Source organism: Phaethon aethereus (assembly GCF_964289735.1).
Source record: "Phaethon aethereus genome assembly, chromosome: 6".
Lineage (NCBI taxonomy): Eukaryota > Metazoa > Chordata > Aves > Phaethontiformes > Phaethontidae > Phaethon > Phaethon aethereus.
This window is the reverse complement of record NC_138580.1, coordinates 38,033,621-38,049,357: the sequence shown is the minus strand read 5'-3', so window position 1 is coordinate 38,049,357 and position 15,737 is coordinate 38,033,621. Positions and strand designations below refer to the sequence as shown.

Here is a 15,737-nt window from a genome sequence, read left to right as displayed (position 1 = left end):
GCATCAGGATCTGACCCAGACTATGGGGAATAAAAAAAGGAACAGAGGAAATTGCACAAATGACATTAAACACAGAGGTTATTCCTAAACACATTTTTTGTTCTGCCTCATTTTGTGCTGCCCAATCATCCTCCCTAATGCAAAGAATGAACTCCTGAAAAATAAACAAAATGCACATTTACTTCCTGACACATAGTCAAGCCTAAATTGAAAGGTCTTTTGTCTTCTTTAGAGGAGGTAATAGAAATGATTGTCACTAGAACCTCTGCTCATTTACAACTTCCCAGTTGTTACACACTTAGCTGTGAAATGCAGCTGAACCTTGCAACCCCTCAATCTTGCAGACCTGCGCTGAGAAATTCCAGAAGATGTTTTCTGAGGAGGTGTGAAGTACTTCTGTTTCATACCCAAACCATTCTGTGATTCTATATTCTGGTGGAAGTATTGGGAATTATGGCTACTCACATGTTTTTCTGACATGTTTACTTTTAATTACATTTAAAGCCCACGGATGAGTGAACAGAGAGAAGATAATAAAAGTAAAAACTCCCAATACTTTTTAAAAAGTTACTAATTTGGCATCTGTTTTTAAAAAAAAAAAGAGAAAATATTTCAGAGAAGGTGACCTTTTTTTGCTTTTGATTAAAGAATCATTACCTCAGAGCTAGAAGAAATGTGTCCTCTTTCTGTGTCAGTTGGTACCAAAAAGTCCTTTTGTGCCTCATGCTCTGAAGGACAGCACTGTGTTTTGGTCCCTATAAGCCTTCCTTCCCAAGCTGCCCTGCTGCTCAGAAACACCTACTGAAGTATTCAACTGGTTGTGCCAATGCATATTTAAAAATGCAAGCTGGAGCTAGATTAGGAAACTTGTCCCTTCTTTGGTCAACCTTCTGTGTGATTTCATGCCAATGGGGAGGGAAAGGGAAACAGAGGCAGAAAGACTCTGTAATCATTAAGGCACCGCTATCAGAAAGGAATAGTGATGAAATTCTCCCAAAAGTTCTGGTTGTTGTTTTTTATTCTGGACAACAAGGATGCTATTGAGTCAGCAGCTGAAAAGCCAAGTTGCCCTGCTTTTTTGAGCTGGCACATTGCATGACCAGCTCAGGTAAGAGCAGAAGAGCACACACTCCCCTCTCAGTTGCACACATGGTCCCACAGGAAGAGGTAGGTTGCGTGGACGTGACCCAAGCCAGGGCCCATGTCCCTGCAGCAGGAGAGTTATGCTAATTCTTTAGACCCTGTAGAGAATCCTAACATGCTTGTTGGAGCCGTAAACAGCATCAATCAGCTGAACTCCCTGGACTTCAATGGCAGTGTTAAGCTGATGGATGCTTGCTGTGGACTTGGCCTCAACAAGTGAATTCTGAGCTCGGTTCAAGCCTTCAAAGAAAAGGGAGAATTTACATGTTCCTTCTCTTTCATTTTTGGTGTATGTTCCACAGTTTTTGCCCAGCTTTTGCAGAAAGAAAACAGAGCACCGATGAGTTGGTGTCTCAAGCAGAAGCTATAACAGGCCTGGCCACAGGCCAGGGCAGACACACCTGTATCTGCAATGCTACAAGCCGGACAACAGCTGTGCTGAAGGGCAGAGGTGGCGAGAGATAAGGGCTGAGATGAAGAAGGGGTAATCCGTCAGCCACACTGGAGGGTCCTACCACTCCCATCACCTGCAATACAAACAGAGCACATCACCACAACTGACTACTTACAGTTTCATCCATGCCATATCCTCCAACGTCAGTGAAATGGAGGCGCCTTCCATCGAGCACTGAGGTGGGGTGGATCTAGGAGAACCAGCCCCCTCAGTGGTCCTTGCGGGAGCTGGGGCCAGTGAGGAGGAGTTCTAGCAGGGATAGGGAGGGGAGAAGAGGGAACCAGCAAGGATGGGAGGAGTGCACAGGTAACCTGGTACATTTATAAATGTACCTAGTACCAGCCCTGAATGACCAGCACTGGACCGGTGGAACAGTTAGAGTTGGAGGATATGTCATGTAACGACTGTAACAAATAAAAATATGTCATCAAAGCAATAAGTCTGCATTGAAACTGGACATCTTTTCCCTTCTTTTGCTGATCTACTTTGAAAAATAATGTCCTAAGTCTGACCCAAGCCGGGTTTTGTACAATGTTCAGATTCCTCTCAAACACAGTGTGTTCGCAGGAGCTCTAAGGATGATTCATCACACCTAACCCCAGATGTCTGAAGCAGTCACCTGCATGTGACCTGGTTGTCTGGAACTCTCCAAAATACCAGCACAATAAAATAGCACTTCTAGGGGTGAGTTATTTGAACTGTTTTGGATGTGTTCCTCAGGAGGAATTAAATCACAGGCCTGCATACACCCTTTTCTCTCCATGACCAGACACATCTAGATGACAGAAACAGGGAGAAGCTACCTGGCAAGATGCCTAAGCTTAGGGGAGATAAACAAACTCTTTTTTTCCAAATTCAGTAACCAGTTCTCTGCCAGAAAACCAAAGGACAACTTAGAAGAGGAAGAGGCAGGGCCCTTTATATTGCTATGGATTATCATTTAGACATTTCCCCACCTTCCTGGCTGATATCTTTTTGGGCTTCACGATGCCACTGGTCTACACAAGATACAGCATGCAGTCAGGGGTGCTCCACAGCTCACAGTGGCCACAGTTCTGACAGCTAAAGGTAAAATACTTTTAACAGTAAGAGTACATCTTTTCCTGGTAGCTCTCCCTGATGTTCCCAGCCAGCTGAAGGTAAGCATGATGACTGCACTTCAGCACTGCAGAGCTTTCTGCTATTTTTAGAGCACTGGCTAATTCTTAATGCAGGCCCTTTGGAGAGCTTGCTGGCATGACTCACTCTACTATGCCTGCTTGCCAAACTGCAAGTCCATTCTAAACTTGTATTTGAGCTAGCTCTGCTCCCCACGTAGCAACCCTAAGCAGTCCGAGCGCCCAGATTTGCAGTACCTCCAAGTATCTACCTCTGCCTAAACAAGGAAGAAGTCTTATGGACTCTGACAAGTTGGAGCTTCCCTGCCCTTGTAGCAATGAGTGCCAAATGGACTTGAAGGACAGGAACCTGGCAAAAACTGATACTGCATTTTAGCTGATGATCATTATTTTCAAAGCCCCTCAGAGCACTGGTGAACTCTGAGAAGTTTTTTTGTAATTGCTAGAAAAAGTTACATTTATGTTCTAAGGAGAAAATGTTTCTTGAACCCAGTAACAATAAAAATGCTAGTGTAGCCTTTCTTCCTTCATTTGTATTTTTTCCAGGTGGAATGGAAGCATACATGTTTGTCCAAATGGCTGGAGTTACACCAATATAAAATTGAGGGCTTGGCCCCAGTGTAACAGCTGCAGAAACAGGACAATCTATCACCAAATGACCGGACAGGCTCCATCTGTATCATCTCTCTGTTGTAACACACTTAGGAGCATAAATTCTACTAAGAGTGGGATCTGAACATTGTACAGTGCAAACCTGTACTAGATCAAGCCAGGGACATTGCAAACAGTGGAGTCAATGCACCCATGTAAACCCTTCTAACTAGCCAACACCTGACGGCCCCTGACAGAGCCATCAAGGGTCCTTCCCCACTGGAGATGGTAGGTATCCCCAGTGCTGCCCTCTCCCTGTATCTACCAGGTGTGTGCAGTCTCCACCACCCCACTCTCCAACTTGCAGCCCTCAACTCTCAGCTCAGTTTGGCAAAGGTGGATCTTCAAAGTGGTGCGTGGGAAGCAAGGGAAATAAATCGCTTGACCACCGCTACCGGTCACTGTATCTCCCCATGCACCACTTCAAAAATGAACCTTGCTATCTCTAGTGTCACTTGCGAAGTCCCCTTGCGAGGGGTAAGGGGGACAGGTAAAATGACAGGAATGGGAATGAACTGGCATCTTCAGTCCAGAGAAGTCAACAGCAGGGGGAAGTTTAGCAAAGGTTCACGGGGTTGCCGCTCAGCTACTCACCAGATTGACACACACATTGATCAGAGACCTAAGGTGAGGCAGGAAGGATATGATTGGCTGCCTCTGAAGTGTCAAACAAACCCCTTCAATCAAATTGCTGGCAGGCTCCCACTCAACCTGGCGCCTGCAATACAACAGTAGGAGCCGTTAGCCGCGGGCCTCCTGCCCCCCACCAGACGCTTGCAAACACGGCGACCGACACACACTGACGCCCACAGAGGAAACGTTTCAGACAGCAACGATGTCCAAGATGAGCACAAAGTGCGCAACAGAGAAAAGGTTTTACCCACGCAGCTCAGGAAAGCGCAGAGCCACAGAGCACACTGGGCGTTTGAGAGAGACGAGAAACATAGCAGAGGGGTCTGTGCTAGCGACACAAACCCCCTCGCGACAGCAGTGGCGGGTGAGCTCCGTATCCCTCCCTGACGCTCCCCTCCGACAGGTGTTGAATGGAAGGGAGCCACCAGGCAGCTGTCTCAGGTGTGGGGAAAGCGGTCTGCTGTGCAACGCTCCCAACTGAGAGCGACTCCTCCATCTCTTGTAGCTTGTGGATGTTCTCACGGCAGGGAATAAACCCCAGTAGCTGTGAGCGTCCTCTGTAAGCTACTTTTGCGGTCTAGTCTGCTCTGCCAGAGTTGACTCCCAGACAGAGTCTGCCCTGAACTTCAACTGGCCCAGCAGTACAATCTTTACCTTCCTCATCCTGTGCAGGAGGGCTGATTCATTCCCTACCAGCACCAACATCCTTCATTTCAGGATCGTTTCTTCCCTGACACTTCGCTTTTTTCACCAGAACAGCTTTTAGGGCTCATGACAGACACTGGATGGAGTCCTTCCTAATCATAAGCAGACACAGCATAGGTAACATCAAAGTAGTTCACACTCTTCATCTCAGGGCCTGATTCTTTGGAAGTATAGTTCTCTAGCCAACATCTGACTGTGCACTTATTGGGGCAGAAAGACAGGGCTTGCATAACTTGTTAGCTCAAGACTAAACACTACCCTAGTCAAGCTCCTCAGTAGACTTCTTAGAGATACACAGGGGATCAAGTGTTCACTACGTAAGTTCTTATGCAGACCAACATACATCTCCTCTTTCAGCATCCACTGTTCCTAAATCTCCAGAACAGTAGTTTGTTCTTCTCCTCGTTCCTACACATATACTACTCCCATCAGACACTGGTTTTGGAGCGGGGTGCCCACAGGAGGCAGCATGTAAGATTCTGATGTGGGGCGCTCCAGTGGATGGCTCCAGGGGTCTGGCATGCAGCCCCATGTCTAAGAGGCTTCTTGGCCCAATAATGTTTAAATGTAGTTGCTGCATTTGGTCCAGTGGCTTTGCTGTCTCTACCCCTTTGTGTACAGAAGAGCAGTTTCAGCCAGGCATAGGTATAGGCACAGGCAGAGAGAATATGAAGGGAATTTTAATTTGTTAGCATTCATTCAGCTTACACAAAGAGGAAAGGTCTTCGGGAAGAACCCTAAACTGCCTTTGAGGCAGAAGAAAGTATGAGTGAGAAAAGAAAGAATGAGCGAGAAGCAGGCAAGACATGGCAAAGAATCAAACCAACAGGAAGGAAAAGCATCAGAATTTCTGCCTCTAAAACCCCTACAGAGCAGGAGCTTCTTAAAATAGATTGTTAGCTGAAGGAAAGTGATAGGTAGTGATGCCAGAAAGAAGAGACCACCTCCCTATTATTTGTTCCATCTTAGTTGTGTGCTCCATCTTAGTTGGGTACATATGATTCCCACTGTGACCTAAAGTTTTGTGTCCGAGTCCTAAATTCTGATGTTCTCTAACATTGTTTGGCTTCTCAGCCGAGACTGCCAACAAAGTGACTGATTCAAGCATATGCCCATGAGGGTGACGGAAACCAATGACTCTTTTTACTCAGATCACTGGAAAATCCACAGGGCTGAGATTTTATACTAACCAGACTGGATTTCTATCACTGCCTCCGAGGTAGGAATGCTCCATATTGAATACTTCTTGAAGTTGCCAAAGGCCTGTACCATAATGCTACTACGTGATGCACCAGGCTTTCACTAGCCACTGACTAGATGCAATCGATGCAGTTCTGTTCTCTTTACTAAGGAGCATTCAGAAGCTACTGCATAGCTCCAGACTGTTTTTATCTTTACAGAGAACATGACAGTATTTTCCTGAGAAGGCATGCTAGAAATACTCTTACTACCTTTTTACTTTCCATTAAAAAATAAAATTAATCTCCTTAACTCACAGATAAAATAAATAAAAAGGGTAGTGAGATGGTACAAATCTGAAGACTTATTCTGGAGAAAGAAAAATGAGATTTCTGGAAATTCTCTCTGTTGTTCTTAATAACCATGCATTTCTTCTCTTGCTACCAGAAGACACAACAAAAACGTCAACATAAATGCACACTTACAGAGATAAAAACATCTGTTCATTTTCTGATATGTTGTAAAGGTTCACTGCAACACGACAGTTTTAGTTAGACGACATACCCACACTTCAAGGCTTGCAACATCAGAAACGGACCCTAGAGGGTTTCCATTATACCTGCTCACCTCAAAGTAGGCATCTTGTGAATTTTATTGAACATACGATCCAATCTCTTTAAGATGAGGATAAGGGCAGGTCTCACCGCCTCAGCTGTCCAGTCAGTAATGGGCAGCATCTCCATGATGTAGCGCCGGAGACCTCGGCTTTCCATCGTCTGCGTATCATAAGGTGCCAGTTTCAGCAGGGAGTGCGCAATTTCTGCCAATCTAAACCCAGGGTTTGTGAAGAGGAAAATCAAACTAAAAAATCAAACTTGCGTTTCTCCACACATGCCAACAAACTAACAGATAAATCTTCAGTAGCCTAGTAAAAAGATAAAGATGCAAACGTCAAATGCGCTGCTATTTATACTCTTAGACCTGATACCACAGTTCCTGGTCCATTAAGACTCTTTTGCTGGAATCACTGTTTATATTTATGTTTATATTTACCTGAATGGTCTAAAGAATATTTTTACATTGATATTAAATGCACAAAAGGAACGTCAGGAATCATGGATTTGTGTGGCTAGGAAAAAAGTACCTGAGCTCTTAGTGAGATTAAAACATTGCAAATGCCTGTGAAACACAGATCTGACATCACCTGTATGTCAATTGAGTGATTTGGTTTGGTTTTGTGTTTGTTTTTCAGTGTCACCACTTCAAGAGGTCTCACTGTGCAATTATCAGGTGTTAAATTTTAAAAATAATGTGCCACCCCCCAGGTTTACACAACATGTGCTTTGTATGATTACTCCCAGCAGCTTTGATTTGTTTCTCCTAACACCTCTACAGCTTGTGTTGCTGTTGCTTCTTTTAACCCTCCCAGATGGCCTCACCAATGGCATTTTCTGTATTGACTGTGAAATACCATGGCAACATTTAACTTACACTTGCAGTTTGACAAAGGCGTACTGAAATACTTGAATATTTGCAGTACACAAAGACAAGTAACAAAAGCTACATCTATTAATAAAAGGGACAGAAACCTGTATACCTCCTGAAACAGCAATAGGCTTTGTAGTGGATTACTACAATAAAATCCTATTCGTATTGTGGGGGCTTTGGAGGCTTTTTCTGAAATGCCTTCAACTAATGGAACATAATTCCATTTTCTTCAAAATCTGCAGTATCAAGGGCAACAAGTTCTTCAGATTAACCAAAAATGTATTTATCCAGTATTTCTTTATTATTACTTGTTACAACTACTTAGTCCTACTATGGACTAGGTCTGTTTTCTTAAACACTGAGAAATTTAAATTATCATATAATTATCCATCTTTCTGGCAATACAATTATCAGTGGCACACACTGGCATATGACTTTCTTATGCATTATAAATTGTGAGATCCATCTCATCCAACTTGAGATGTCAATCTCAATTCATCTTCTAGCTCCGTTCACGTAGAAATAAGCAACCTGGGAAATTCTTATCTTCCTGAAATACCAGGATAAACAGCTCACTGGATGTGCATCTCCCTCTTCATTGGGTCCAAGGAGATCTTTATGACTTTTCCAGACTAAACACTTAACTTTTGAATGGCTAAAATTGGATGGGATGAATCCTGTCTGAAGTGACTAGCATATTCGTCTTGTTTTCTGAAGTCTTTGAAATGGCATCTGTCAGCCTCCCAGGACCATGGCTGTCTCATCACATTCTGGTAAATCTGCTCTCTACTTAGAAAAGTTTTTTTACTGCAGTGGTTAAATCCTGTCAGTCGTTTTATTGATATTTATGTAAGAATCAAGACAATGTTTGCTTTTTATTTAGGGCTAGCTATGATAAAGCAATTCAGGTTCCAACCTCAAGAAAGCAGGTATTCCCAGCATTTTGCAGGAGACATAAGAGAATCAGAGCACAACTCATTATCTTCTGCAAATCAATCCCTTAGTTTTACTGCTGTGACCTTTGACCATGAAAGACCTTCTCTCTTGAAAAGAATGCACTATTTGCTAGTTACTACTGTGTACTGTGACTCTACTTTACTCCATGGAAGTCTTCTCACAGGAAAGTATCCTTCCAGAAAATATACCAATAACACCTTCTGTATATATGAATTACGCTTTTTAAACTCGTCTTTTAAGAGAGGGACATAAAATAGTTTAAGAACAATTAAACTCAATTACTCTGGAGTATAAAAACATGTAGAAATGAAGTTCCCACATTACTGTCAAACTGCAAATACTTCTGGGTAGTACACTCGGAGCATTCTTATATTACGTACAAATGTAAGACTAGGATAGTAAAAAGCAAGTCCTTCAGTTTACTGCACTAAATAAAGTTCATTCATCAGACCCAGACATGTTCCTCACCCCCATTGAAATCATAAACCCCAACACATCTAACCAAGGACATAATCTGAACTGTGAATCTCACTTTTGTTTCTCACATAAGATTAAAGTTATCTCAGGCTTGTATTGCTAGAATTCATGGAGTCTGTAATACAGCTAAACAGATGTAATGATTCCTGAGGCTTGTGTCCCTTGGAAAAAATGTAAAGGTGACACTGCAAAGTAGCCATGTCCATCAGGTTTTCTGGTTTTTGCAGCCAAGCACTACAGAAGAATGACACGCTTCTGTGGAAACAGACATCTCTTGTTTAAAATTTCTCTCTGGATTAGTAAACATTTGCCAGAGGCAGGTAACATCAACATTCAATTCATATGCAAACACACAAACCAAACAAAAAATACCTCCCTGTTCCCAAAGAAACTAGCAGCATTTGTTAAACAAGACCTAAATTTATGTCAAACACAATTTTATGTTCTACAGAGGCAGCCTGAATCCAAAGATCTCTAACTGTGACAGAATCTGCCAGCTAAGTGGCTTTGCCATTTTTTTCAGAGCATGCATGTAAAAGAGCTTTTTGAGGGTTTTCCTTGGTCCAGGGGGCAGGAACAGAGCTCGTTCAGGGCATCGCTAGGATCTGTCACTCTTCCTTTACAGGGCATTCCTCAGGAAAAAGGTATAGTGCTCGAACAGAGGAATAATTTGCAGCCAGAATGGCCTCTTGGGGTTCAGGACATGCAACACAAATTACTGTTAAGGTGGTTCTGATTCACTTTTGAGGCCAGTCCCAGACATCTGTATCTTTGCTATCTTCCCTATTTATTTTAACACTCTACTGAGCACCGTTTGGCTTCGGCCGTAAAAAAAAAATGGTCTCTTGGTATTTAGCTGTTCTGTATTCAAAGAATAATCTTGAAATATTTCTCTCTCTCATAAAATAATTCAGACAGCTGTCTCCCTGTGACCCTCCCTGCCAAGGGATACACTAGGATTACCTCATATTAATTCCAGTTTTCCTTCCGACTAGCGCCAGTCAGAACAGTGCTAACTGTGGCTAACTCAGAGAGTATCTGGGCTATGTTCATTTGAGTTTATGTTTCCTGAGACAATACTAGGTGAGAAAGGAGTTTCCCCTGAAAATGAATGAAAAACTGACAACAGAATCAGGTCCATTCCCTCTTGGCCCACCACTTTTCTTGTCTTTTACATCTGGACAAACTTCTCAGTAGCAACTTGTGCGATTTCGTGTTTACCATGAACCGCAAACACAGAGAAAAGAATCAGGTTCAAAGTGCTTTGAAGGCCCTGCCCCTCAACTTCTTCTAGGTCAGCACCACATGAAAACAGTTTGCAGTGAGCATCCAACCAACCAGCTGGGCTCAGTGCTGCACCTTAATAAAAGACTTGTGCAGCTCCTGTACCACATGCTGAGGTGGTGGTCCCGTAAATGCCTCCTGCCCTACTGCACTTATGCAATATAGTGCAGTGGTTGCTCTGCCCTTCTTGCTTGTTAGCAGCTGGTTCTGACGCACAGCGTCACAGGAGAGGATAAAGGTCATATTCAGCCAGCTAGGCAGCTTCCCCATCCCTCGCCCTGCAGAGACAGCCTTATCTGCTCTGCTCCTCACTGCAACTTATTCTGATGTATCAAATGGGCTTCCGCGGACATGTTTCATCCACTGGAGATGGGGTCTGAATGAGATCAGAGGAGAGCATATGAAACCTTCCTTACACACAGGCAGCATCAGGTGCAATCTAAGGAACATCCGAAACAGGCTCTGCATGTTTCAAACAGCAACATGCAACTATACTACCAAAGTGATTCAGTCTGCTATTATGAAACATTAAGAACTAAAGGAAAGGAATGCCCCTGAAATGAACAAGTAAAAGCAGAATGCCTGTGGAATACCTCATGTGGGACTTCACATCCAGTAGCTCCAGAGAAGTCACTCGGGGCTCACCAGCCAGATTCTGCAAAATCTTCAGCCGTGGACCACAGTGCTTGTAAAACTCTGTGCAGATATTCAGCAATGACTCCCGTGGTCTCCTGAACTCCTCTCTGGCAATTCGTTCATCCAGCTCCTCTCGGGGAAGACCCTGGCCCTCCTCCAGTAAGTGAAGGTTCTCCCTGGAGGATATAAAATGAGGAAAAGAAGGAAGTGTTATATGCAGTGGAAGAGCAGAGGTAGATTATAACAACTCCTCCAGCTTGTTTTTGCAACAGATGCTGTCCTCTGCAATTGAAAAAGAAAAAAAAAAAGATGGTTGCATCTGCAATAAAAAAATAAAATTGGGGGTGATTATCACCTGCGAAGTGTTGTTAAGAATAGGAATAATTTCTATATGAACTATCCTTTCCTACCCTCTCCTGAAAAAAGGCTGCCTGTCACAGCAACAGTGAGCGGGACTCAGTGATCCTGGAAGCTGCTGGGGAAACAGTTCATCACATGTCAGGGAAGACTGGGTGAAGATTTTACTGTACCTGATAAAGTGTAGTTTGGCTCCCTGTTCTGGGTACCTGGGAAAACAGAAACAGTGCAGTTGTAAACAGCAACTTAGTAATGCATAAATTGTGCCTTTCTGAAGGAAGGTGACACTGTTCTAGCCCAGAGGTATACTCGCCACGGGCAGGATGGTATCTTCTATCACTGGAACAATGGCTACACGGAGTTAGTGACCATATTGAATGGCCATTACCTCCCAACTGGCAGCAAACAACAGATTACTATAGTTACCGCCTTTGTTATGAAAGGAAAAATTCAGGCTTAAAAACCACAGGTGCCTTTCAACCAATTTCTCTTCCTGATTTTCACCCCAGTGCTCAGTCTGTTTCATGAAGCTGGAGCTCACCTAGTAGAAAGAATACCTCAAAGCATTTTTTTTGTTTTATTGTCATTTTCCCTTGCCACTTCTTGTTGAGAAAGCATTAACAAACCCTGCACCACTTGGCTAACATGTCCAAGGCTGGAACAGTGATCATTCTACCGTCATGAGACTCCTGCTCTTGCTAGCAGGTGTCTGTTGCAATAATAACAGAAGAAACAAGGGCAGGAAACCTGGAGCAGCGCCAAAATATTTTACATCAGAGATTGAACGCTTGATAGTCAGAAAGATCTAGAAACCTAAACCAAGATGTTTAAGTCACACAGCATCAGGAGTCTCTGCATTGCCTGTCAGCAGATACATATTAACTGCTCTCCAAAATCAGCAGGCAAATAATAAAGCACTACTTTCCATTACACCTTATTTTCCTTAGACTATGCAATCTTGCAGTGGAAGTAAGTAGCATATAACCACTTCAGATTTGAGCATGAAGGGGTTTATCTGCTTCTCAGATCTGGGATTGAAAGTCAGAGCTGCATTTCATCCATGCCTGAATCGGTCTTAAAGAGTAACAGACTGATTCCAGGAGTAACCAACCAAGATGTGTGCACTACCCATCTATAAATCGACATAATAGTCCTTTGATGATCCATGTCGAGACTGATTTCTATCTCTGTTCAATACAAAAGAAGACAGGGAATAACTTGGAAAGCATGTCTTGCCAGGAAGATGTTCCTGACTTACAGTCCTATACAGCTCATGGTATTGTACTAGACACTGGCTCTGCATAGACTTACTATCAGCTGTTACAGACAAAACAGAAATCCATAGGCAATACTTGGCTCTGGAAGAACAGTTACTCCAGCTTTTGCTAAGGGAAAATTCCCTTTCCTGGTCAGCACAAACATTCAGATTTTAAGCACAGGAAGGCATAGCCTGGCCAGGAGAAAGCAGGGCTGCCCCCAAGAGTAATCAGTACGGCCAAGAAAACCTTCATAATCTCAAATGCTTGTGTGTGGATTCTGTAACAAGATTTCTTATGTCCTTGCTCTATGACTGAGTAAATTGTCCAGTGGCCTTGTCTAATTTGCAGCAGCCTAATTGGTATGGCCAATATGTCCAAGGAGCAGTATTACAGTCTGCTGGCGCCATCTCCTTCCTTATTCCCTTCTTCTGTGTGAAGTGTTTTTGGTGGGTTTTTTTGTTTTGGTTTTTTTGGTTTTTGGTGTTTTGTTTTGGTTTTTTTTTTGAGGAGGACAAAAATATTCCCAGTCATTCTTCCCTCTCTCTCAAATTCTCTGCCACCCACTCCTTTGCTATCTGTAACTGCAAAAAAACCTCAGATCAATGTGAAAGTAAAGGTGATAGAAAGAGACAGTAGGAAAAGTAAAAGGGAAAGGGAAGAAAAGAAAACTAGGGGAGGTGCCAGTTTCTGTGAGTCTCAACTGACATGCAGTTAGAGCTCGTACTGCTGTTCAGTCTCTCAGAACACATCCAAAAGGATCCAACGCTTCTGCTATCCAGATGTGCTCTGCCCAGTGGTCACTTTGACAGTGTACTTGGAAGAAAGCAAAGCAGAGAACTGAGGGACATAGGTGCTTTGTCAGTATACTTCTAGAGCGCGAAAAGGGAAACAAAGAAAAAGACATTTAGGATAGATGCCCTCCATTTTGATATCCTGGTCTTCTATTTAGTCACATGGTTTTAAACTAGAAATTCTAGTCTCGGGGATTTTGGTTACTGTCAGAAATACAGTCCTGGGCTATATGCTCTTTTTATCTGTTTTCTCTCACAGTACCTAGAGGTCTTCCTCAAACAGCTGAGGAAGTGCTCCAAGCACTCTGAGCAATGAGATATTACCTTACTCATTAAAAAAAAAAAAAAAAGGCTGTTCAGAAAAATGAGAAAGAAAGCAAGCCCCACTGACTTACCTGGTGTTCACACCTGCTGACATGGTGTGGTTTGCTGTTGTGGTCCCTTTATGGCCTTGGTCACATCGACTCATCTGTGGGGCTGTCATAGGCCTGGCAAAGGGAAGGTGAATAGCACACTAAAGACTAAAAGTAACAAGTACACTGAAATTCAGCTTGTGATCTGGTGAAATTTGGCACTAATTTTACAATGTCTAAAACGCAACCATTATTCAGGCTAAGTTGTATATCATGACCTCCTGTGCATTCCCTCTCCCCAAACCTGATAACCAAACACAAGGCTCAGACCTTTGAGTCATGTGGGTTACCTAGTGAGAACTTCTACACTGTACAAGAGTGCCTGCAAAGAGGTGGCAAGGGCAGCCATAGCAGCAATCTCCTCACGAGCTGCTGTCACAGTCTCCACTTGAGAGGTTTGTCGCTTCAGCTTCTGCAAGTAACAGGGAACCAGCGCTTCCAAGACCATCAGCATCTGGAGGCTGGGAAAATAACCAATACTTGGTCAGTTTTATTTTGTCAATCCTGAAACTCACATCAGGCAGAGGCCTAAGTTTCTACCTGAAGACCCATGGATCTCTTGCTGGCCTTGTGATTTCATTGCTTCTCACTAGATAAGCAGTCCTGGGCCAAAGAAACTCTTGGATAAGGGATACCAGGGGAAAAATTGGCTGATGCATGAAACAATAACAACTAAAACAATAATTAAAAAATAATAAATAAAACCCCAAACTTCTGTGTGTCTTCTGAATGTCATGCATTTGCAGACATTCATCTTTGCTTCCAAAGACTCCTTTCTTCTCTGGTTCCCTCTTGGAAACTAACTTTTTTTGCTTTACCAGTTTACCTCCTCTCTCTCTGCATCTTCCTGTTCTTTCCAGCTGCCTGTTTCTTGCCCCCCAGTTCCCTCCCCACTGTCTCTGACAACAGAAACCTGCATGACACAGTGTGATCCCCACCTGGAAATACAGGTTACATGTTGCTGCTCAGACTGCCATCCAGCTTAGTGTTGCAGCTGGTGGCTGGCAGGATTTGGAGCCAGTGCCCTAGGAAAGGTATCAACAGGCAGAGGCTTGGCCTCACAGAGAAGCCCCATGCTTGGAATGCATTTCTATATCCTCTGCCTCCATTTGTCTGCCTTGCTTTCACATGCCATATGCAGCTTTTATGCCTTTTCTGAATCTGCACAAACGACGAAAACAGATTAGCACCTTCTGAATGATTCAGGAGCATAGGCCACCACTGTCACACACAGCTTGATAGCTTCACTGATTGAAAAGGTCAAGTCTTCATTCCCGTAGCAGAAGTCTGAGGGAGTAAAGCAATATGAGAAGACTATCACACAAACATACCAAACATGAAAGGAGCTAGCACTCTCCTTCTTTTTCCGCTTTTCAGTTGCTTGCTTCTCATGTTAACAATCCCCTATAGGCTCTTGACTTTTGACAAAAATCTGTCTATGAAAAGGAAACATATGCTGCACTCCTACCTGCACCCTGATGTCTAAGACCTCAGTAGGTAAGAAACAGTTCTCAGTAGGTCACATCACTGCTGAGGATCAGGCCTACAGCTGCTACTGGAGTCCTGTTTCAAACATCACCCATCACAAGCAAAATCTTAAGCTTATACATGACAGGAACACATGTGACCTTAATGACAATTTTTCTGCTCGCTCTGCTTTTTCCTAGATGTTTCCACTACACTAAAAATGATGCTGATACACCACTGATGGCAGAAGATAGTTTTACTTATTAAAAAAATCAAGCCCCTTCTATACTGGTAGCCACAGGGGAGGCAGCACAAAAATGAGTCTGGTTTGCTAGTGATTTGAGAAAACGTTTTCAAAAGCATTTAAGTCCCATACTACAAATATTACCTTGGGGATAACTAGTGTCAGGCACCAAGAAACTGAAGTATCAAAAGAGTAATATTTGTAATACAGCTGTAGCCCCATTTTCAGAAGTGACTTTCGTATACAGGAGCCCAAGTCAAAGTTAAGGTCCCAAAGTGTGCACACCACTTCGAACAAACTTGGAAGTCAGATGTTTTAGATAATTCTGACCTTCATAGAGAAAATACCAGGCATACAACATATTTATCTATAGTCTCATCAACAACACACACTTGGGAATTTTCAGAGATGCCTTTGAATAACCCTCCACAGAAAACTCAAAGCTTTTATATAAATGTTTACTACAATCCACAAAGAGGAA

At 43.1% G+C, this 15,737-nt stretch overlaps 1 protein-coding gene across 1 annotated transcript in view; it reads right to left on the bottom strand.

Annotated features, from left to right (window-relative positions):
• Positions 1 to 15,737, bottom strand: part of UNC80 (unc-80 homolog, NALCN channel complex subunit) — a gene marked incomplete at its 3' end in the record, with an annotated part of 131,639 nt that overhangs the window by 18,788 nt on the left and 97,114 nt on the right. The window contains exons 47-54 of the mRNA XM_082001429.1: positions 14,736 to 14,832; positions 13,836 to 14,006; positions 13,528 to 13,620; positions 11,256 to 11,291; positions 10,683 to 10,901; positions 6,511 to 6,711; positions 3,961 to 4,084; positions 1,545 to 1,670 (exon numbers count right to left, since the gene is read on the bottom strand). Of these exons, the coding sequence (XP_081857555.1) occupies positions 1,545 to 1,670; positions 3,961 to 4,084; positions 6,511 to 6,711; positions 10,683 to 10,901; positions 11,256 to 11,291; positions 13,528 to 13,620; positions 13,836 to 14,006; positions 14,736 to 14,832 (1,067 nt within the window). The remainder of the gene's footprint in view (positions 1 to 1,544; positions 1,671 to 3,960; positions 4,085 to 6,510; positions 6,712 to 10,682; positions 10,902 to 11,255; positions 11,292 to 13,527; positions 13,621 to 13,835; positions 14,007 to 14,735; positions 14,833 to 15,737) is intronic.